The following is a 23287-nucleotide window of genomic DNA, read 5'->3' as shown; positions in this document are numbered from 1 at the left end:
TAAGGTTTGCAAGATTAGAATAATCTTTAATTATTTGCTTTGTTTTTTTTTTAATTTAAGGAACAGATTAATAAAATATAATAAATAAATAATAAATAAATAAATAATATTCTCCAAGAACCTCAATAGGCAGAATGGCTATAGAATGTAATAAAGAGATAAATCCAAAACAAGTAAGTTGGTTGCCTCTGATTCTTTAATATTTTACAAAATATATTTATTGTGATTGCAAAATGCATAAGAAACTATTAATAAATCTGTTTTATAACATTACAGTCATTGGAAATAAATCATTTTCAAATTGACAAGTAAATTTAAATTCACACCATCTACTTTATACTTGGTAATGAAATTCTTAAAGAGAAAGTAGTTATTAGGTCAGCTCATTTCAGGAATTTATTGAATGTCCATTACTTAATGCCTAACACAATATGAGATGCCTTGGATATTTTAACGACTGAAGTTGTTTGTCAGAAATTCTTATGATTACTTTCTAGTTGAATGTCAAGGTGAAAAGAACAAGAAAGGGCAATGATATTGTTCCACAGTTCCTATTTATTCATAGATTCATAGCATTTCTCTTACTAAAATGAAAAAAAATTATTTATAATAAATGACAAGAAAATAGACAGACCTGAGTCCTCAATATTACTTTTGAATTATGTGAACAAAGTTTAGGTGAAAAGAGAAAAAAATTAACTGCTATTCTTTATTAGGCAATCTTTTATAATCAAGTTTTAACTTATTACCAATATAAAAAAATTTAAACTCTTTAAGACATACTAGAACACAAAAATGGTTCCTCAAAGCTGTGTATATGGAAAAAGGAGTAAACATTCTTTAAATATGAGGGAGCTAATGACTGACTCAAAAATTAAATGTAAGGTAGGGAATTTATTGCAAACCTTGGTCAGCTTTATGTAAAAAATCATTATTTGGTGCCTGTTATCAACTGAAGTTTAAGAACAAAATATAATGTATGATCCACTAACTTGCATGATCACAATTTCTACTGGTAGGGATTTTATAAATTTGTTTTTAAAAATGTGTTTCATGTACAGATCCAGTTTATGAAGATCTATTAAGTGAAAATAGAAAAATGATCACTAATGAGAAGATAGATGCCTACAATGAAGCTGCAGTCAGTATTTTGAATAGTAGCACCAGAAATTCTAAGTCAAATGTTAAGATGTTCAGTGTTTCCAAATTAATTGCTCAAGAAACCATCATGGAGTCTTTGGATGGCTTACATCTTCCTGAATCAAGCAGAGAAACTGTAAGAATTCTTATATTTTTCTGTAATGGAGACTATAACACCAGTTGGTTATAGTCTCACAACATGATTATACATATTTTATTACAGTCTTAATCACTCATAGTTATTCTAGCTAAAGATATATCTGGAAATAATTTTGCTTTGACTCATCTTGCTGAACACATAAGTGAGAATTTTAGTATAAGAGAAAAAGAAATTAGGGAAGGAAGGAAATGAAACTTCATTTATTGAGTGCTAATCACTGTTAATATATCTTCTAAGGAGGATATAAGTTTGTAGCTCACTACTGCCCTATTTTCTCACTGTAACCCTTAAGCTTATAAGATTAAACTTCGGGGAAGAGCACAGTTTTTAATATAGAAAATAATTCTTTATTTTTTTATAGCTGTTATACTTTAAGCATTATTCAAGGTATAGAGTTGACAGTGAACAAATTCAGGCTAACCAATAGAAAGGGACTTATATTAAATGTGAAAATAAACCTGCACATAATTATAAATTTTCATACGTAGTAGAACAGATTATTTAACAGTTGTGTTTTTGTGTTTGTTTTTTCTAATAAAGTAATGGTGCTTAAGTTTTTTGAGGGTCATATAAGCCCTTTGGGTATCTGGTAAAAAAAAAAAAAACAGTGGTTCTATTTATCTCCTGCAGAAAAATACATGTTTGCAAATACATATAATTCTCCATACTTTAAAGGATGTTGTGGGAGCTGGGGATGTGGCTCAAGAGGTAGCGCGCTCACCTGGCATGCATGCGGCCCGGGTTCGGTCCTCAGCACCACATACAAACAAAGATGTTGTGTCCGCCGAAAACTAAAAATAAATATTAAAATATTCTCTCTCTCTCTCTCTCTTAAAAAAAAAAAAAAAAGGATGTTGTGGACTCCTTCAAAAATGTTTTAAGAAATTTGTTATGGAATTTGTAGGCTCGGACCTACAACAGTACCAAGCATCGAACTTCCTGAAGTCCCAGGGCTAAAATGATGAGATTTTTCTGAACACTTGATTGAGTATTTGAATGGCTAAGCTTAATTAAATAATTGATCTCAAAGAGTTTCACAGATGTCTAAACTATAAAAGTTTTCATAAAACTAGAGTTTGAGTCTTCAAATAGAACCTCATCAGCTTACCTAGAAATTTTTATTATAATCATACCATGTTGAAGATTCCACATTTTATTTAACGTTAGAAATCTTAAAACTGCAGAGTCCTAAATGTCCATAAACTATTACTAAAATGCTAAGAATTAATAATTTGCTAAGAATTAATTTTGTGATGGCAGTTATTTTACATTTTTTTTTAACCTCAAAAGACTGGAATGCTAAAATATTTTGGTATGTTCTGTTTTGAAAGTCTGCCAATTAAAATTCTTTGGTCCTTGACTCATCATTATTTTTTTAACCAAAGGTTATGATCAATTGGCAGCCATGAAATCCATCTTTTTCTCAAAGGATAGTGCCATATCAAAAGTGTATTTCAAGTAATAAAGACAGGTATCGTTTCCTATAAATTGCTTCCTGCGTCACATTATAAACTGAATTTTTTGTCATGGATCATAGCCTAGAAGTTTGAAGCACCCTGAGCTACTCATTGCAGATTGGTGGAATACCATTATTTGCATGAGTTTTTTTGGAAATGGTTACAAAATATACAGTCCATTTTGGTTTCAGTGTTGAAAACTCAGCAATATTCATAGGAGAAAAATCAAATGTGAAATACATCACTGACAAGATAATAACCAAATAACTTGATTTGTTCACAGAGTGCAATGATTCTTATGAACGTGTACTGCAATAAGATTTTGAAGCCTGTAGATGGTTCCTGTTGTCAACCCCAGCCTCCTCTTACTCTCATACAGAAACTAGCTGCTTGTTTTTTCACCTTATCTATTATTGGATATTTAATTTTTTATGTAATTCATCGTAATGCTCATCGAAAGAATAAGCCATGTACTGATTTGGAAAGTGGTGAGGAAAAGAAAAATATTATTAATAACCCTGCATCTCCATTAGAAATACTTTTACAATCTTTCTGCAAACTTGGCCTGATTATGGCTTACTTCTACATGTGTGACCGTGCAAATCTTTTTATGAAGGAAAACAAGTTTTATACCCATTCGTCTTTCTTTATTCCAATTATCTACATCTTGGTTTTGGGAGTATTTTACAATGAAAATACTAAAGAGGTAAGAATCGTTCTCTTTTTAGTTTCTACTGTCCATCTTATCTCATTCCAAAATTTAGGTTAAAGAAGTAATATTACTTATTATGCCAGAATATACAAATATGTATACAGATGAGGATAAAGGAATTTTGTACTTCTACTTAGTGGATTTTTTCTTAGAAAAATAATTTATTTTATTGATACATTATAATTACACATAATAGTGGAATGCTTTGTAACATATTTATACATGCATATAAGATAATTTGATCTATTTTATTCTTCAACATCTCCCCTTTCCATCTTTTGTTCCTTTCCCCACTTAGTGGATTTTTAACTTAATTTTTTTGAAATAGTTTGGAGAAAGTTCAAAGGGTTGAGTGAAGATTGTTGAAAAGTTGGAAAAGTATGACCTGTGCAAAAGAAGTCATGACTTAGTGTTATTTTGCCTACTTGGGGATGGAGAAAAGTAGAAGCACTTCTGATTTTATAATGGTCTTTAAGCCCCATCTAAGGCTTAACTAGAATCTACTATTTTATTTTCTTTTATTTAAAAAATTGTATTAACAAATGCTTGTGTGTGTGTGTGTGTACGCACGTGCACGCTCATGTGTGTGGGTATGCATATACATATACACACACAAATGAGAATTTACATGATGATGTGGCCACTACTCCTAATATGCTTAATTTTCTAATTTAGAATTGCTGTCATTCCTCAGAATAATGAGTTACTTAAATTAATTCTAACTTAAAAAAATAACTCTCAAATGAGGATGATTAATCGACTGTTCATCTCCAATGAGAGTATATAGTAAAATAAATTATAATAATAGAGCTGTCAGTAAAATGTAAGAGAACTGTAAAATCTTTTTTTAATCTCTGAAATTCTAAAATTTGATAAATTGTTGAACGCCATTTTTAGATTTATAAATACATCTGTCATAGTTTAAAGATCACCTAATAAGAATGTAAAGATCAACTTAAGAAACATTCAGAATCTTTTTAGTTTATAGTTTTTTTAACTTCAAAATAATTTATTAGATCTTTTTAAATAATAATTTGTAGCCATCTCCATCACTCACATAATCAAGAGTCTTTTGACAAAAGCATTAGCTTTATATACTATAAGAAAACTATTAACATAGTTGATATATATTGTTCAAATAATTACTTCCTGGTAGATTTTAAAACAGATTTTGATTCCTTTCTACAGACTAAAGTATTAAATAGAGAACAAACAGATGAGTGGAAGGGCTGGATGCAACTTGTGATTTTGATTTATCACATCTCTGGAGCAAGTACTGTGAGTATTTTAAATTTTAAGTTCAGAAAATATAGGAAATAATGTCAGTTTAACATTTTTTTCAGGGATACAGGTTTTTTGTTTGTTTCTCTCTACAGGTTAGAGACCCTTTTTAGTTCTCAATCTTTCTCATTCTCCTACTCTGAGAATCTATTAGTTTAAAAGCAAAATGAATTTAAAAAGAAAAGCAATACTTTACTTGATTTGTATTAACTTGGCCTTAACATAATAGGAACAGCTGATATCTCAGGGTATTATTTGATGTCATCTTGTTGAATAGCCAATGCAAGGTTTTCAAGAAACTTTGTAGATGACCAGCTATTAAGAATAGGCAGGTAACTATCAAAGTAAACAAATTAGTTTATATTTTACTCTTCACTATAGTTTGTGAAGTTTACCAATTAGTTTTACATTTTTAAAGTTTAAGAAGCTTAGAACTGTCAGGCTGAGTTCATGGCTCAGTGGTAGAGAGCTTATCTAGCATGCGTGAGGCACTAGATTTGATCCCAGCCCACGTAAAAAAACAAAGTAAACAAAATAAAGCTATTGTGTCCAAAACAAAAAAGCACAAAACTCTCTTTCTTCAGTTTAGAGAATCCAGATACACATGGACTGCAATTGTAGACTATGTTGGGTATACCATACTTCCTGAGCATTTCCTCCTTGGAAATGTGGAGGATCCTTCTGTACTTAAGCAAACTCCTTTTGATGTTCCTAGGTGTCTTAAAAGACAGTATTTTCATGATCTGTGGCTACCTTAGATATGGTAGGACTAGATAAAGATGTGTTCATTCTGGGTTGTAACATTCCAGCTAACTTACAGATAAAACATGCTTTTGCAGGTGAGCCTAACAACCTGTATTCACACAGCTATTAGAGTAAAGAAATTATTGTATTGCTGTACTTGCTTATATAAAGCACATAATCTGCTTGAATCAAATGTATGAAATATGATATGTCAAGAGCTTTGTAATGTTTTGAACAACTAATAATAAAAATAAACAAATAAAGCACATATCTATAAACAGTTATTTGAATCAATGATAAATTAAGATAAGAGAAAGTACTCAAAACAGAGTAATTTGAAAATTTAATAGCAGCCAATTAAGAAGGTAACTAATATTATCACTGGGGTATTTTCAGATGACTTTAAAAATTTGAAAACAATATTATACTTCATTTTCTGTATTATTTCCAAAAACTGTTGGTGATTTTATGGATGTTTTGTTTGGAGGGTAGAAGGCAAAGGAATGAAATGTAATTTTTACTGGTTATGATATATATATTTGTGGGAGCAGTGAAAATTCTGTCATTACTGCAGCTGAAAGGGGATGGTGGATTTAAGTAACTCTGGTTGAGCCAGGAAAGTAAAAGAGATCCAAAACAAAGAAAAATGGAGATGGTAAGATTTAGTTTGTAAACCTAGTTGAGAATTAATTGGATAAATCCTTAGGTTCTCTAAGAAAGATGTAGGGATGAATATTGAATCCTAGAAATATCTGACATATGAATGAAGACTGAATTAATTTGGGGAAAAAAAGTGTTTTGTTTGAAAATGCCGTTTAGAGACATAATTAATTGCTGACATATTAAAAGGTGATACTACTATTAAAAAAAATTAGGTAGAAAGAATTAATGGCAGATTAACTTCCTCGATTCAGTGATTCTAGAAAGGATTTAAATCATAAAAGAATGAAGGCAATTTGGATTTTCTTATAATCATTTACCAGCCTAACATTCTAATATGTCTTCTTAAGCTACATCCCAATATATTCTAATATATAATTAAAAAAAAAAAAAACCTGTTCTAGAAGGGTATACTTTTCTTTAACAGATCATTTATAATGATTAATCAATATATCCCTGTTGTATTAGATAAGATTTTGTGGTTAAAATTACCTATTTCTGGGCTGGGGATGTGGCTCAAGCGGTAGCGCGCTTGCCTGGCATGCGTGCAGCCCGGGTTCGGTCCTCAGCACCACATACAAACAAAGATGTTGTGTCCCTGAAAACTAAAAATAAATATTAAAATTCTCTCTCTCTCTCTCTCTCTCTCAAAAAAAAAAAAAATTACCTATTTCTACATTAGCAAAACATTGTTAATATAGATGTTTTTGGGACCTGATTCTTAGATCGTTGAGACATTAACCTCACTAAAAACTTTTTAACTGCCATGATTATTTTTATTACCTAATCTAATATTTTGAGTACAGGCACTGGGGTTGTAGCTCAGTGATAGAGCACTTGCCTCGCTGGTATGAAGCCCTGGGTTCCATCCTCAGAACCACATAAAAATAAATAAATAAAATATTGTGTCCATCTACAATTTAAATAGATAAATAAATAAATAAATAAATAAATGGAATATTTTGAGTACGATATGCCAAACTTTTAGTTATACTGTTTTTATGCTAAAAGAGAAAAACTGTCAAAATTCAACAGAATTATTAAAATAACCCAGATGGTCTGGCACATTGTACTTGTTAGTACAAACATGCTTTAAAAATGTAATATGTAGCCGGGTGCAGTGGCACATGCTCATAATCCCAGTGGCTTGGGAGGATGAGGCAAAAGGATCACAAGTTCAAAGCCAAGGTACTAAGCAACTCAGTAAGACCCTGTCTCTAAGTAAAATACAAGATAGGGCTGGGGGGCTAGAGTTGTGGCTCAGTGGTAGAGCACTTGCCTAGCACGAGGGAGGCACTGGGTCTGATTCTCAGCACTGCATATAAATAAATAAAGGTCCATTGACAACTACAAAAATTAAAATAAATAAATAAATAAATAAATAAGATAGTGCTGGGGATATGGCTTGGTGGTTGAGTGCCCCTGAGTTCAATCCCCGCTATTCACCCCCTCCCCCAAAAAGTGTATCATGGCATAGTCGCACATGCCTGTAATCCCAGTGACTCAGGAAACTGAGGCAGGAAGAGCACAAGTTCAAGGCCAGCCTCAGCAATTTAATGAAACCCTGTCTCAAAATAAAAAAGGAAAAAGGGTTTTTAGGGGTATAGGTCAATGGTAGAGTTCCTCTCCTGTGTTCAATCCCTAGTACCCCCCGACACGAATAAATATATTTGTGTATAAATATGTATGTATGTATGTATGCATGTGTGGACAAGAGATGATTTTGTGTTCCATTGTGCCTTTGTGTGTGTGTGTGTGTGTGGTGGTGGTGGTGGTGGTGGTGGTAGTGGTTTTTCCTTTCAAAGTTTCAGAAGGAGACCTGAATGAAAGTTTGTGAGGAAAAATTGGGGACACTAGTAAAACAATAGAACCAGAAGTCAGCTTAATTATTAAATCTAATGAAGTTAAAATTCCATATATATATTTTAATACTAAAATTTTGTTAAAAGAAACACTGAACTCATGAAAGACTTAGGAGTCCAGAAAAACAGTTGGGATTAAAAGATGCTGAAGAACTATGACAACTAAATACAAATGATCCTTGATTTAAGAGTCCTAGATTAAAAAGCAGTTTTTAATCATATAGGATATTACTAAAATAATCAGAATTTAAGTAGAGCTTGTGTAGTAGATAAAATTATATTCATATAAATTTCTTGGATACGATCACTATAATGTGGTCATGTAAGAAACTATCCTTTCTTCCTAGGAGATAACATAGTGAAATATTTAGGAGTGTTGCTACATGTTCTATAACATAATTTTAATTTTTTCACCATGCTATATAGATGTTCATTGTACTGGTCTTAGAACTTTTCTGTTAGCATAAGTATCTTAAAGAGTTATGAAAAGGCCAGGCACAGTGGCACATGCCTACAATCCCAGTAACTTTGGAGGCTGAGGCAGGAAGATAGAGAGTTCAAAGCCAGCCTCAGCCTCAGTAACAGGAAGGTGCTAAGCAAGTCAGTGAGACCCTATCTCTAAGTAAAATACAAAACAGGGCTAGAGATGTAACTCAGTGGTTGAGTGCCCCAAAGTTCAATCTCTGGTACCCAAAAAGAAAAAAAAAAAGGAAAAATATTTCATGAAGTTTATAATAGGCCAACATTGGTAAGAATTTAGAAAATTGTTGTGATAGTATTTAATTCAGTTTAAGTTAGTTGTATTTACTGTTTTAGTATAATAATCAAGCCCAACTTTGCAGTCTCAGCCCCAGTATTAAAGCAGCTTGAAAACATGTTATAAGAAGAGTGGTTGGAGTCATTGGGGATAGTTAACATAGGTTTGACATTTGTTTTCAAGTACTTGTAGAGCCATCAGATGTGATTTAACCCAAGAAAATGGCTCCAGAGCTAGATTCTCCATTGTGGTAACTCTGCCATATTGACCACTTGAAGTACAAGTAGTAAAATTAAGATGTGCTATACATTTGAAATACATCACAGATTAAATATGATTATTTATAATAAATTCATACTAAGGTCAAAAACTTTATATAAAAAAGGAATGCAAAATATCTCCTTGCATGTTGAAATGATAATATTTTTAATATTTTGAGCTATTCTGCAGATTAGAAGTCTCAAAGTCATATAGCTAAAAAGTGACAGAACTAGACTTTGGATCTACACCTGTCTGATTCCAAAATCTACATTGTTGTAATTCCTGCTATGATCCTTAACTATTGAGAATAATCTTGTCATTGATCTAGTACCAAATTAAAATGCTATTTTATTATCTTCATTAAATGTACTTGTTATGATGATTCAAGGTATAGTTTATTCCATCTTATATTTTATCTATTTTTGTCAACAGTTTTTGCCTGTGTACATGCACATTCGAGTTCTGGTTGCTGCATATCTGTTTCAGACAGGGTATGGACATTTTTCATATTTTTGGATAAAAGGAGACTTTGGAATCCATAGAGTATGTCAGGTAAGAATGTATTCTCTCTCTTTTTTTTTTTTTTAACTTAACATGCTTTTGTAGGGATAGAAGGAAAATATAATTTAGAGAGTATTTATGAATATATAATAAAAGCACTGATCCACAAGGAACAACATTTTTAATTTAGTTTTGTAGAGATATACACAGTTACCTGGAATTACTATTATATTCTGTTTTTTCTCTCTGAGGATTTCTGTTTTCTACCTCATGCTAAGTAGTTTCTAACCATTATTTTTATTTATCCTCTGTTGCAACTCTTAGTTGTCTTCATGTTTATAAATGAGGAAACTGAGGTTCAGAGAGATTAAATAATCAACCAAAGTCACATAGTAAGTGGAAGAGCACTATTTAAATCTACTCAAATTTTGTCCTTTGAGTAACTTCAAACAGGTATCTGAAAGACTGTTATAAAGGCCCCAGGGACATTTTTTCTCTTGAGTAATATTACTTCATAGTTAAAACAATACTGAATTTTAATTCCAAATTGGGTAAATTAACATCATTTGTGTGCAAGAGACAGGCACGCTTTTCTCGAGGTCATCTAATCACTGCTTACCTATAGCCCTATGAAGGAGGGTTACAGTTTTTCCCCCTACATTTAACAAGGTGGCACTTGTAGCCAGACAACTCAGGCTAGGACTTTGCTAGGATGTAGTTAATATAAGGATTATAAGGATGCATCAGCTCTTTACAGTGATTGTTTAAAAAAAAAAAAAAATTAGTAAAATGTACTGTCATTTGAGTCTTAATACTCTGTCAGAGAAAATCTGTCTTTGCTTTTCACATATCTTGAAATGTAAACCATTTTCTTCTCCTTTTTAATAGGTCTTATTTCGTCTCAATTTCCTGGTAGTGGTGTTATGTATAGTAATGGATCGGCCTTATCAATTCTATTACTTTGTTCCCTTGGTCACTGTGTGGTTCATGGTCATATATGTTACTTTAGCACTGTGGCCACAGATTATCCAAAAAAGAGCAAACGGTAAGTATACTTTCTTATTAATTTCTTTCAGTGTATTAAATTTCTCTTTAGTCACTAAAAGCTATTATTTTTATTAAGAGAAGTAGACCGTTTATATGTAGTTCTCATATTTTGAAATTAAAAAAAAATTGTTTCTAAAATGTAAGTCACTCACTGTAGAATATAATATAATGTAATATAACACTCCAGAATACTAATTTACATTTATGTTTGGTGTGTGTTTGTTTTTTAAATTTAAATTTTTTAAAACAATTTCGCATGTTAATTGAAACAGTTTTCATACTGCCTTATAAAGAGCCAGAGTAAAAGTAGCTGTAATAGAAAAGGGAAAGCCAAATATGGCTTCAGGCCCCTTATATCTTGTTTCAATATTAGCACCTTTTATATTTCTTAAATATATTGAGATTTTGAGTAAACATTCACTTGTAGATTTTTTTTGTCAAAGTTTAAAAGCATTAGCATACTTTATCATCTAGACAACCATTTAAGCAGTTATTATCTACCTGTTTTATATATAAGTAACTAAAGTGTTCAAAGGGTTGTCATTTTCACATTTACCATACCCTGTTATTGATCATGTTCAAAGTAAGGCCAAGGTCATTTATATAGTGCTTTTTTCTCTCAAGATTATATCTTTAAAATGAAATCTTCCCCTTTTTGGAAAAATAAAGAAATTTTTATTTTTACAAATGTTTCTAACTTTCAAACAAATGTTGTGTATCAAAAATATTTTTCCATTGGTGTTCATTATAATAACGAATAATTTTCAAGAAAGAGGTCCATCCTCTGTAAATGTTAGTGTCTTTGTGCAGTTTCTATTGTGTAATTTCTGTATTACAAACCTAACATATTAATTACAAACCTAGCATATTAATCAGCTAAACAATCAATATACCCAAACTTTGAACACATAACTTAAAATATGCATGTTAAAATATGTTTTATGATTAAATCCTAGTCCATTAGAGAGGTTAAACTCTCTTCTTGAAACTTCAGTGTTATAAGCAATATTACCTAAGTTATATTCAGCATGAGTTTTTAATAGTACATTGAGCATATCATTCTATATTTTGTTGTATCTTTTGATAATGGACAGGTATAATTGAACCCAGATGTAATTTCTAAATATATTTATAGTACACGAACAGCAGGTACGTAGGGTGTCAGTTATATGTTGTAGCCTCATTCATCACAAGAATCCTCCGCCTTTTTTTCTTTTACTGTAATTTATACTATGTAGTTATATTTTGCATATCCCTATAAGCAGCCTTAAATTATTTTAAGAACTATTCAGGGTATAAATATGTTAAATTAAGAATATTTAATATGCTTTCTAATATAAATTTCTATTTCTTAGTAAACTGAATATTTTCTCTCTTAGGAAATTGTTTCTGGCATTTTGGCTTATTGTTGAAACTAGGCTTTTTGCTGTTATGCATATGTTTTTTGGCATATTCTCAGGTTGGTACAGTCTTTTCAGTTTATATTTTGTAATTTATTTTAAAGTTCAAGTCTATTAAAGTATGTGAGAAGAATCAGAGCTTTTTTTTAGCTTCATTTTTTAATGACTGTAATAAAAGTGTCACTCTGTAGTTGACTATTCAGTATAGTTCTTTTGAGACCTATCTACTTTTGTTACCACTGTTTTTGTTGTAAGAGCAATTTAAAGCTCTTCCTCTGGCAATTGTTCAAGATCCATTTTACTTGACTTTGATCAATCAAACGTTTATTGAATGCCTCTTATAAGACACTACTCTAAGTGGAAATCAAAATTCTCTTGACAGAATTTGTAACTTAGTTTGTGCATTATTCATTGCATCAAACTGTAACTTGATTTTTCTGTAACTGCACGAAGTAAAATTTTGGCAGTTAGTAAAACCAACTTAGGTGAAGAGGGATTTGTATTTGTGTCATATGTTTAATTTATTAAAATTTTTGGTCATCCCATCTCTGACCTTATATCCCCCTATTCTGATGGTTGAGATTTTTCTGTTATTTTGTCAGGGTGACAGTCTAACTAACTCCTGATTAAATCTACCCCACAGGCATGCTATTTGGGCAGCATGATATTTATAACAAAATATTTTAATTTGAATGCCTATAGTTTTGACATATTCTACAGTTTACTCACATCTCCAACACTGTTTTATACCTGATTGTGTCAGGTGTAAATACACTGTAGATACATTGTGTATATGTGTGATTCTGCAAGGATGTTTTGGGGAGAGATTTGGGGTAGGAAAGGGAGGATTTTGTACTTACTTTCATACTTGAAAGTACTTAAAACATTTCTATTCTGTGACATCCAGGGTTTTTTATAGGAGATAAAGTAGTAAGAGAACAACTGGGCTGGGGTTGTGGCTCAGTGGTAGAGCACTCACCTAGCATGTGTAAGGTGCTGGGTTCGATCCTCAGCACCACATAAAAATAAAATAAATAAAACAAAGGTAGTGTGTCTAACTACAACTAAAAAGCAAAATATTAAAAAAAAAGAAAAGAAAGCAACAGGCAAATGTATAAAAAAATAGGCAACAAGAATGACTACATGACATTAATTCATTAATATTCCCAATACTCTGTGAGCATTTCTAAGGGAAATAAAAGAAAGCTGATTCAGTAGAAGATATTAAAAGGTTTCCTCAGCTTTAGGTCAGTGTTGACCACTGGATAACAAAAAAGCACATAGTCTAGTGTAGCCCACTATCTTTTTTAAAATGAATGCTCAATAAATACTTGTTTGTTGATCACATAATAAAAGTTTAGATTATAAATATATCAAATATATTGTCAGATATGCTACACATGTGATCTATGAGATACATGTATCTGTATTTAATATAGGTATATATAACATAGCTATATTTCAGTGTATTTCAGGTTGCAACTCTGTAAAAATTATCCTTAATTTTCTGAGCTGTAGATTTTAATAGAACCTATTTTTAATGTGCTATATGCATTTCTTAATTCTGTGCTTAAGTGAAGATTATTGCATTTTGTTATAAAGTAATAAAGTTCTTCTGACCTAAGGATCCATCATTACCTAAAATACAATATTATTTTCATTTATTTCCTTGTTTTTTAATAACTTTTTTAAAGCCATATGCTGTGTCATTAGGGATAAAAATGGAGCTTTCCTTAATAAAGTTTGTCATCATTCCTTACCCTAGAAATTGAGGGTTTTATTCTCTTTTTTAAAAGACTTCATTAATGTGCAGGAATGTACCCAAGACTTCTGCCTCTTCATTCCCAGATTTTCCAGCTGTCAGATTACTAAGAGGGTACCATTCACTAACTTGACCAAAGTAAAAGTATAAACTGTTTCAAAGGCTAGTAATGGCATTTGGGTAAGGTGACTAATTCAGAGCACTCTTTTAACTCCAGTAGTTAATTATAGATTACTAAGGACATTTAGAGGAAGAAAAACTATATTTTAACGTTAACAATCATTCTTTGGAATAGTATTAACATATTAGTGGAATTATTTTGTATTTTTCTGGTAGATTAGTAAATATTAATTGTTTTGTATATTAGACTAAAAATTTGAAAAGAATAATTTCCTAATTACTAGAGTTTTTTAAATTTTTGCAGTGTCAGTAGCTTTATGTGAAATCCAAATCAGTTGAAAAAGCTTTAAGTCATTTTATTAGCCAAGGGTAAATTTATTTTAAAATGAATTTCAAATGAAGTCATATTTTCATATGAAATGAATAGAATTTAAAAATTGTGAATGAACCCTTATTGATCCTAACTTTAGAAAACTAAATTTTACAATAGGCTTACAAAGCAAGTATTGACATATATCATCTTAGCTTAATATTTTTTTGGATTCTTTTCTTAGGGTGCATTTGAGAAGATCTTTTCTCTTTGGCCATTGTCCAAGTGTTTTGAACTGAAAGGGAATGTATATGAATGGTGGTTCAGATGGCGGTTAGACCGTTATGTATGTATTTACTTTATGATATTTTGCCTTTTCAAATTATACTGTTACAAAATGATTTGGAGATTTTCTGTCTAGTTTTGACTAATTTTAGAATAAAGAAACATTGATTTAGTAAGGCAAAGCAGTCCAAACCCACCCATGCGTGGGTGTATTTATTAGCAGGAAAATGTAAAAATGTTGTCTATGAAGTAAATGACTTTTGTCTGAGTTATAATTTTAACTTATAGGTGATTCACATATTTATATACACACAAACATACATTTACTAAGTTTCAGTGCATGTCCTAGGTGTTAGTGTGATGAAGTATATATTAAAGATTAAGAAGATGTACTACTGGGCTTCTAAGCCTTAATAATGTAGTTTAAAATCCACTATAACTAGTTATAGTGGGATACTAAACTATGTGATATGGGTTTTATGGTAGATATATGCAAAGAAGAAAAGCAGTGAGTTGAATGAACTTAAGTTCCATGAACTTAATTTTGAAAAATGGTTAAGATTTAACAGGCTGAGAAAATATAGAACATCTAGTACAGCACTGGAAAATACTAAACAATAAATATTATTTCATTCCTCTTTTCTTTCCATCTTTTGACTCTTTTTTCTTTTTTTTGTCCCTTTTTTAAATTGATTTTAAAAAAATGACAACGGAGTGCATTACAATTCTTATTACACATATATACCACAATTTTTCATTTCTCTATTTGTATATATAGTATTTTGACACCCAACTCGTATCTTCATACGCGTACTTTGGGTAATAATGTCTATCACATTCCACCATCCTTGCTAATCCCCTGCCCCCGAGATTGAGACAGGAGGATTGCAGGTTCAAAGCCAGCCTCAACAACAATTTCTTTTTTCTTTCAACAAGTGTTTTCTTACTATCTATTCTGTGACATTCCTGTTTTTCAGTACCTATGCTCTTTCCGATGTACTTCACTGCATTTCCAAACTGCATAAATAAAAAAATCTTTGCTAAAGTCTCATGGGAGTACTCTACATGATATACCTACCTTAGTCTTTTTGGGTTACCTTAACATCATACCATAGACTGGGTGGCTCATAAACAATTTAAAAATTTGTTTCTCTTGGGAAGTCCAAGATAAGGTGCTGGCAGATTTGGTGTCTGGTGAGGGCCTACTTTCTGTAGACTGCTCTCTTCTAGCTGTGTCCTCACATGATGGAAAAGGCAAAAGGGCCCTATAAGGCATTAATCCCATTCATAAAGGCTCCATCTTCATGACCTTTTCTTTTCTCAAAGGGGCTCCTCCTCCAAAACTGTCACATTGTAGATTATGTTTCAACATTTGAATTTGGGAAGGGGGACACAAATATTTGTTCTGTAGTAATAATTCACATTGTCTTTGTGTATGTATGTATGTATGTCTTTTTTAAGACTACATACATACACAAAAAAGTTCATGTTCTTTCTGCTCCAACATTTTTTTCATTCTTATGTGCATATACTCCTTTTTAAAAGAATGATTTAGTGGTATTGTTTTTTATTTGACTAAAAGGATCAGTAAAAAATGTTTTATCATTGTTGGGTATATTTAAATTTTATCATGTTTCTTTAGGAGAGTTTCTTATTACTTTTAATTTTTTAGGGCTGTAGGTATAGATCAGTAGCTTAGCATGCTGGGCTCAATTCCCAATACCAACAAAATTTAAATAAGTAAATTGCCTTTGTTACAATTGCTAACTTTAGAAAACTAAATTTGATTCTAACTTTAGAAAACTAAATTTTAGTTGGGATTTTGAGTAAACATTGAGTGGGATTGCTGAAAATGAACCAGGTTTATCTCATAGTTTTTTGTTTTGTTTTGTTTTTAATATTTATTTATTTATTTTTATGTGGTGCTGAGGATCAAACCCAGGGCCTCACACGTGCTAGCTGAGCGCTCAACCACTGAGCCACAACCCCAGCCCTTATCTCATAGTTTTGCCAGACATGTTTGCCTGTCTGTTGCTGGTGGTTTCTTAACTATCATCGGCTTTATTTTGTTGTTTAAAGTTTTACTTTTGAAGTTTAGCTTCTTGATAGGAATTCTAAATTTTAAAGCTTTCAACCTACTTACTGTTATTAATATAGTTCTTATTAACCAGATATATTTGCTAGGTTTTGAAAGTATCTATTAAAAACAGATTTTCTCTTTTTCAGGTAGTCTTCCATGGAATGCTGTTTGCTTTTATTTATTTGGCTTTACAGAAGCGTCAAGTACTTTCTGAAGGAAAGGGTGAACCTCTTTTTTCAAACAAAATTTCAAACTTTCTATTGTTTATTTCAGTAGTTTCTTTCTTGGTAAGTTTTAAGATATAATCTTCTCATTTACCAAAATCTTAAGTGGTATAGAAAATGAACTTTAAGATATAGGAACATAATCAGTTATTTTTAATAAGTACATATATACTTTTAAAATTCCATTTTTAACCTTATAGTTTCCAAGTGGAACATAAATTCTAAAAAGAATAATTGAGAGTTCAGTGAAATAGGAGTTTCAAAAGTTATATTCAGTTTGGCAAAAAATATATTATAAAGTGTTTGACATGAAGAGCTCATGTTTGATATCACTGCTTTATGATCATTATTTCCAGAAAAGCACAAATCTCTTTTCCCCTGTTTTCTTGTGTGCACAATAAAGTTAGAATATTGATGAATACACCTGCAGATAGTTGGAACTGTAATGTTTTAAATGAAGAAAACTATTTTAAAATTGTGAGAATTTCCTGTTTAAGAATTACCTATTTTTGTGAACTTATGGGTACATTTTTTTGTTGTAGACCTATTCCATCTGGGCTAGCAGTTGTAAAAACAAAGCAGAGTGCAATGAACTCCACCCATCTGTTTCTGTGGTGCAGGTAATTATCTTGATTTAGGGAAAATTTTACTCCTTAATTTTTTATAACAACATAGTCTTTAGAGATAGAGATTTCAATTCAAATTCCAGAAAATGTAGGGAAGTAACTAAATCTTTTCAAGACCTGCCTTCCTCTGTAATAATAGAGTTATTAAAATCTCTCTCAGAATTGTTGTATTAAACATGTGGAAATCATGTAACTCCGTTTTTGTCACTTAGGAAATGTTAATTCCCAGGCTGGGGATATAGCTCAGTTGGTAGAGTGCTTGCCTTGCATGCATAAGGGCCTGGGTTCAATGCCTAGCACCACCAAAAAAAAAAGAAAAGTTAATTTCCTTCTCATATAAAAACCTGTCCACAAGAAAATTACACCCTAATAGAGATATGGGTCAGTAAATATTTAACACTTTTTTAATTCATTTAACAATTTTTTTATACTATATGTTAGATATTATACCGAGGATGCGGTGGTTCCCAAATCAGGCATAGTTTTTACCCTCATGGTGCCTACATTCTTATCATACAGATAGTAATACTATGATAAATACATAAGTCTGAGCATAAATACATAATGCTATAATGGAATATAATAAGGGTATGAGACCTACTTGGAGTTGAGGGGAAGGTGATCAGGAGCCAGGGATGATTTTCCTGGGAAAATTAAACTGAGAATGAAAGGATGAAGGCACAGTGGGAAGCAAAAACTTAGGCCTTGTAGTGGAGGGGATCATGGTATATTCAAGGAACTTGAAGAAAGGGCACTGAGGTTGGAACTCAGAGAGCCAAAATCCAGAAAAGTATGCAATTAGTACAGAGATGAAGACAACTAAAATAAGATCGATATTTTGCAGAGGTATAGCACCTCTAGTAGTAAGTACGTTGTGATTAGTATGGGGATGATTAAGTACAGATTGCTTTGGAAACATGTAGAAGTTCTTTCTAACTTGACTTCAGAGCAGGGTTCTTAGAGGAAATAGTGTCTAAGTTGAAGTCTGAAAGATGAGTAGACCAACCTAGAGGAGCAGGGAGAGTTCCTGGAGAGTCTTCTCTTAAGTTTTCTTTTCCATACAGAGACTATTTTGTTTTCTTTAAACCTTTGTATACTAAGTGGCACCAAGCAGATGATAGATTTTTCCAAATTCAATTGATAATGAAATTTTATGCTATATTCAAGTAACATTTTCATGACTTCTGTAGACAGTACTAGTAATGCTTTGTATATCATATATCAGCCCCATGACTCACAGGATGGGAGGGAACATTAGCATTACAGTGCACCCATACAGAAGAACATAAGAAAAGCAAAGGGAGAGGGTACCAGCACATAGAATGACACTAATAGAAGCACTCCATCCTCCATATATTCCTATTTTCACAGTTACCATTTTTATGAGAGCTTAATTCTCCATTGCAGACTAAAAGAATGTACTGAAAACATACATTTTGAAGCAAGCACAAGTTACATTGACTGCTACTTCATATATATATATATATATATATTTTTTTTTTAGTTGGATCAATATCGTCTTTATTTCATTTATTTACTTTTATGTGGTGCTGAGGATTGAACCCAGGGCCTCTCACGTACAAGGCGAGCACTCTTCCGCTGAGCCACAACCCTAGCCCAACTGCTACTTCTTTTCAAGAAAATTTGTCCCACATTATAAAAGTCAACAGCATCCAAGTAGCTTCATATACTATAGGTTACATTCTATTCCAGACCATATTTCACTTTTTTTGTTGTTGTGGTGGTGGTGTGGGTGATTGAACCCAGGGGCTTGTGCATGCAAAGCAAGCACTCTACCAACTGAGCTATATCCCAGGCCCCATATTTCACTCTTACTTTAAGGTGTGAACAGATGTATGTATTTGTGTGTGTGTGTGTGTGTGTGTGTATTGAGTGTGTATGTGTGTATTTGTATATCATAGGACATTGTGATTATATGTCACATAAGGATGTGTGTGTGTATAATATATATGTAATATAATATATATACATATATATACACACACATATATATACATATACATACATATATACTATATATATATATATAAAATATGAGGGAGCTCCTTTAAAATTTTAAACATATTAAAGATTTCTAGTATTCTATTGAAACTTATTTCCCTGACCCATCAGAAGGCTTATGTATTAGTCTTGAATTTCAACCTTTTCAGTTTGCCTATAAGTCTGGTTAGAAATTTCAGAAAGGGCTTACCTGTATAACAGGTGATTAACCATAAATAATGTATGTTAAATACTTAGCACAGTACCCAGCAAGTGATAAATCATGGTCAGATTTTAAACATTATCATTATGTTTGTGTTAAAGTAATAAGAAAAAATTTTCAGACCTCACCTTTGTTCTCCATGGTTATTATTTCTTTGAGTTTCTCCCCCAATAACATTCCTAAGAATATGACAAAATGAAAGATTTGAACATACTAAAGAAATGAAATACATCTTGGAAAATAATAGATTACAGACAGAAAGAAGGGAAGAGTCATGTGACTATCTCCACATTTTCTGTCCCTCGGGCTAATGATTTATATGTGTCAATTTTTCTAGTATTTTATATCACAACTTATGTAATATTTTAAATATAATAGTCTATTAAGTAGTTTTATGTTTGAGGATTCTACTTAGGTCTCACCTTTATGATTTTTTTTAACCACTTATGTATACTACCTATACTGTTAATTACCTAATGTTTCTTTAAAGGACTTGCAATGTATGCTGTAGTAAGTACCTCATATAATTTTCTCAACTTAATGGTCACATCACCTTTTCAAAGTTATATGTATCTGTGTCAAATTTGAGAACATAAAGAACAAACTTTTTACTGAAAGGAAAAGCTTTATGCAAAATACTTTTTAATAAATATGTTAATGAAATTTACCTGTATGGTTTTTCCTTAGATTTTAGCCTTCATCCTAATAAGGAATATTCCTGGATATGCCCGTTCAGTTTACAGTTCATTTTTTGCTTGGTTTGGAAAAATTTCATTAGAGGTTGGTGCATTCATATTTTGCTTTATGTTTCACAACCAGATATTGTGTATGAGTGTACAATGTGAGTGTGTAGAACTGACACACCTTTTTTAAACCAGAACTATTTTATTTATAAAATTATGAAAAGACTCAGAACTTTAAAAAACATTAAAGTACTTTAGAATATTTTTAAAGCCTTATTTTAAAATGACTAGATGAAGATAATTTCGAACCATTCTTCATGATGTCTTAAGCATTTGAGCACAAACAAGATACTGAGATCAGAAGAGAAAAATACTCATCCAGATATAAATGGGATTTTGATTCGTTGTTCATCTCCATAATTAAACATGTTTCTGTAATTCAGATTATTGATGCTTATCATAATAAAATTTACCTTTATTATGATTGAAAATTGTGGGAAAATATTTAAATTCATTACATTTTTGTGAGATGCATAATATAATATTACCTGTGAAGTCAGTTTAAGTAGATACATACTGCATAGCCTAAGTTTTATTATTTAAAACAGAATGTCTTAAAACAATAGAATTTATATCATAATCAGATTAATTTTAATATTATGAAGTTTATTAAGTTTTAAAGTAGGAAAAATTTGCATTCTCGAGTTAGTCTTCATTTTGTTCAGCTTCACTTGTAAGAAAGAGCATACAGAGGTAGGAATTCTGGAGAGTAAATGGCACTGGACTTTTCAGGGCCAGTATTGAGTAAATTAAGAAAAACTGTGATTTATTCATGGACCCTATGTACATGTCTAACTTCAAATATTTTTTCTCCTAGCTGTTTATTTGTCAGTATCACATATGGCTGGCAGCCGACACAAGGGGTATTTTGGTACTCATACCTGGAAACCCTATGCTCAACATCATTGTCAGCACTTTCATCTTCGTTTGTGTGGCACATGAAATTTCTCAGATCACTAATGATCTTGCACAGATTATTATTCCTAAAGATAACTCATCTCTCTTGAAAAGGTTGGCATGTATAGCTGCGTTTTTTTGTGGACTACTCATCTTATCATCCATTCAAGATAAATCAAGACATTAGGTTCCTAAAATCTCAAAAAACTTAAAACTCTTCAGGCTTACTTTGTATCTGTCTGGAGAAGAAAAGGATCTATCTGGAAATACAAATGTCTGTGTAAATACAAACATGTGGCAAAAGAACAGTTTAGGGATGTCTGTTGAACAGTGTGGTTGTATATATCAGCAGTGTACATACCTGATGTGAAATACTAAGAAAAAATTGATGAACCAGAATGCAACATAGGAGTGCATGTGAAAAGTCTTTTCTACTGGAGCTGTTTTCCATTTATAATGATTTTAAGTTAACATATGAAGGCAGGGAAATGATTACCTTTCCAGTACAAAGTATAGATGATATAATTAGCCTAGTGACACCACTGTTTTGATATTTACTAAATTTGTGGTAATAAGTTTGTCTGTGCCTGTCTTCATTGTGGAACTTCTACTTCATTGAAAACTTTTCTACTCAAGAATGACTTACAGTATTGTGTTCTTATGTGCAATGACATGGAATGATGAACAGTATGCCTTTAATTTATATGTATTCATGTTCTGCTTGTTCATGTTTGCTGACATGATTTTTGTCCTTACTGTGGTTGTCAGGTATACAAGTCTAAATCTTTGTACCCTTTGTCTCTCAGAATTGTTATAAGGCTCCATGACAGGGTTTTATCTTTGTTGATGTTGTCATTGCTTCTTTTTATAAAAAGGCCAAATTTTCCTTTTCAGTGCAAACATACACCCATTTCTTTTCCTTAAGCTCTAGCAGTGTAATACCAGTTACCCTGTGGTTTAATGTTTTCCCCTCCCTAATTAATTTTTGTATATTATTTCCAATGTTTGGAAAGTTCTTTATAACCATTTTGGTATTTCCTATTATCCCTCCCATTAAAAAAAAATATTTATCAGTCTAAACATGTGCAGTAAAGATTCAAGTTGTTATGATGGAGATGTTTGACTGTAGTAGAATTTTAAGTAAACTGGTGACTTGGGCAATAAATAATTTTTGTTTGGTTGTTTTATAAGCTAACTGTTAGAGGTAAATGTTTATTTATCTGTTGTACAGATTTGATTATGATTTTTAATGTTTGAAAGATTGCACTTATTTGCTTTTACTATGTGTGAGGTAAAATATATTTTCTGTTCACAGTATCTAAAAATGTGGAGTAATTTAAACAGTAAATAAACATTCTGTGGATGCTTATTTTTGTATTGGCAAAGGATCAATTAAACTACTTATGTTCATTTTTTTAAAAAGCTCGATCTGTTAATAATTGGTTCAGGTTTCTAATTCATTTCTTTAATTTCAGTGTGCTTTTTCAAACTCATTAAACAGGAATAGATCTCTAAGTTACAGTGAGTAAGGAATAATTTAGTTGTTAGTGCTTGTAAGGATAATCTCTTCTTCTACCAGAAAGTTTAAGCTTCATGGTATATATGTAGTTTTACTTGAAGATTTTTAAAATTTAATTATTATTTCTGTAGCACTGGGTTTATGTGCTACTGATATGTTTCCACTAATTGAGGAATATTTCTTGGACAGAAATGTGTGTTTTTTCCTTTTCTCTCTTCTTCTGCCCTTACTTAATCTTTTGACATTTCCCGGATAGACAATTGTAATGATTCATTGCTCTGCCTCCTAGACTGCAGCCTTATAAGTAGAGAATAGTACAGTTATAAATCAAAAACTTCCAAGTACTGTGATCACATTATTCTTGCTCATGTAGCTTGCCAATGAGTAGAGTGCATTTTAATTTAGCTTGTAAGTTTTATCACCTGAAAAAGATTCTTCCTGATGAAACAATTGAAAAAGAAAGATGACCAGTAACTTACATCTTTCAGTAGTGATTGCCATGTGATTATATATAA

At 31.5% G+C, this 23287-nt stretch overlaps 1 protein-coding gene across 4 annotated transcripts in view; it reads left to right on the top strand.

Annotated features, from left to right (window-relative positions):
• The window catches only part of Casd1 (CAS1 domain containing 1), a 42551-nt gene extending 19929 nt beyond the window's left edge, over positions 1-22622 (top strand). For 2 of the 4 annotated variants that reach the window (XM_046426380.2, XM_058573234.1), the window contains 11 exons: positions 1062-1276; positions 3041-3463; positions 4658-4747; positions 9467-9586; positions 10424-10580; positions 11962-12041; positions 14419-14520; positions 16686-16826; positions 17306-17383; positions 20301-20393; positions 21174-22622. In XM_046426380.2, the coding sequence (XP_046282336.1) occupies positions 1062-1276; positions 3041-3463; positions 4658-4747; positions 9467-9586; positions 10424-10580; positions 11962-12041; positions 14419-14520; positions 16686-16826; positions 17306-17383; positions 20301-20393; positions 21174-21440 (1766 nt within the window). In that variant the 3' untranslated portion in view covers positions 21441-22622. Of the gene's footprint in view, positions 1-65; positions 174-1061; positions 1277-3040; positions 3464-4657; positions 4748-9466; positions 9587-10423; positions 10581-11961; positions 12042-14418; positions 14521-16685; positions 16827-17305; positions 17384-20300; positions 20394-21173 lie in introns of those variants that run through there. The other 2 variants (XM_058573235.1, XM_058573233.1) reach the window with 2 other exon arrangements.
• Positions 22623-23287: the final 665 nt, after the last annotated feature.

The sequence above is a fragment of the Marmota monax genome, unplaced genomic scaffold (genome assembly GCF_021218885.2).
Source record: "Marmota monax isolate L192 unplaced genomic scaffold, Marmota_monax_Labrador192_F-V1.1 WCK01_AAM20220418_F8-fsc00321, whole genome shotgun sequence".
Classification (NCBI taxonomy): Eukaryota; Metazoa; Chordata; class Mammalia; order Rodentia; family Sciuridae; genus Marmota; species Marmota monax.
The sequence above is the reverse complement of the archived record's forward strand: the minus strand, read 5'-3'. Positions and strand labels throughout refer to the sequence as shown.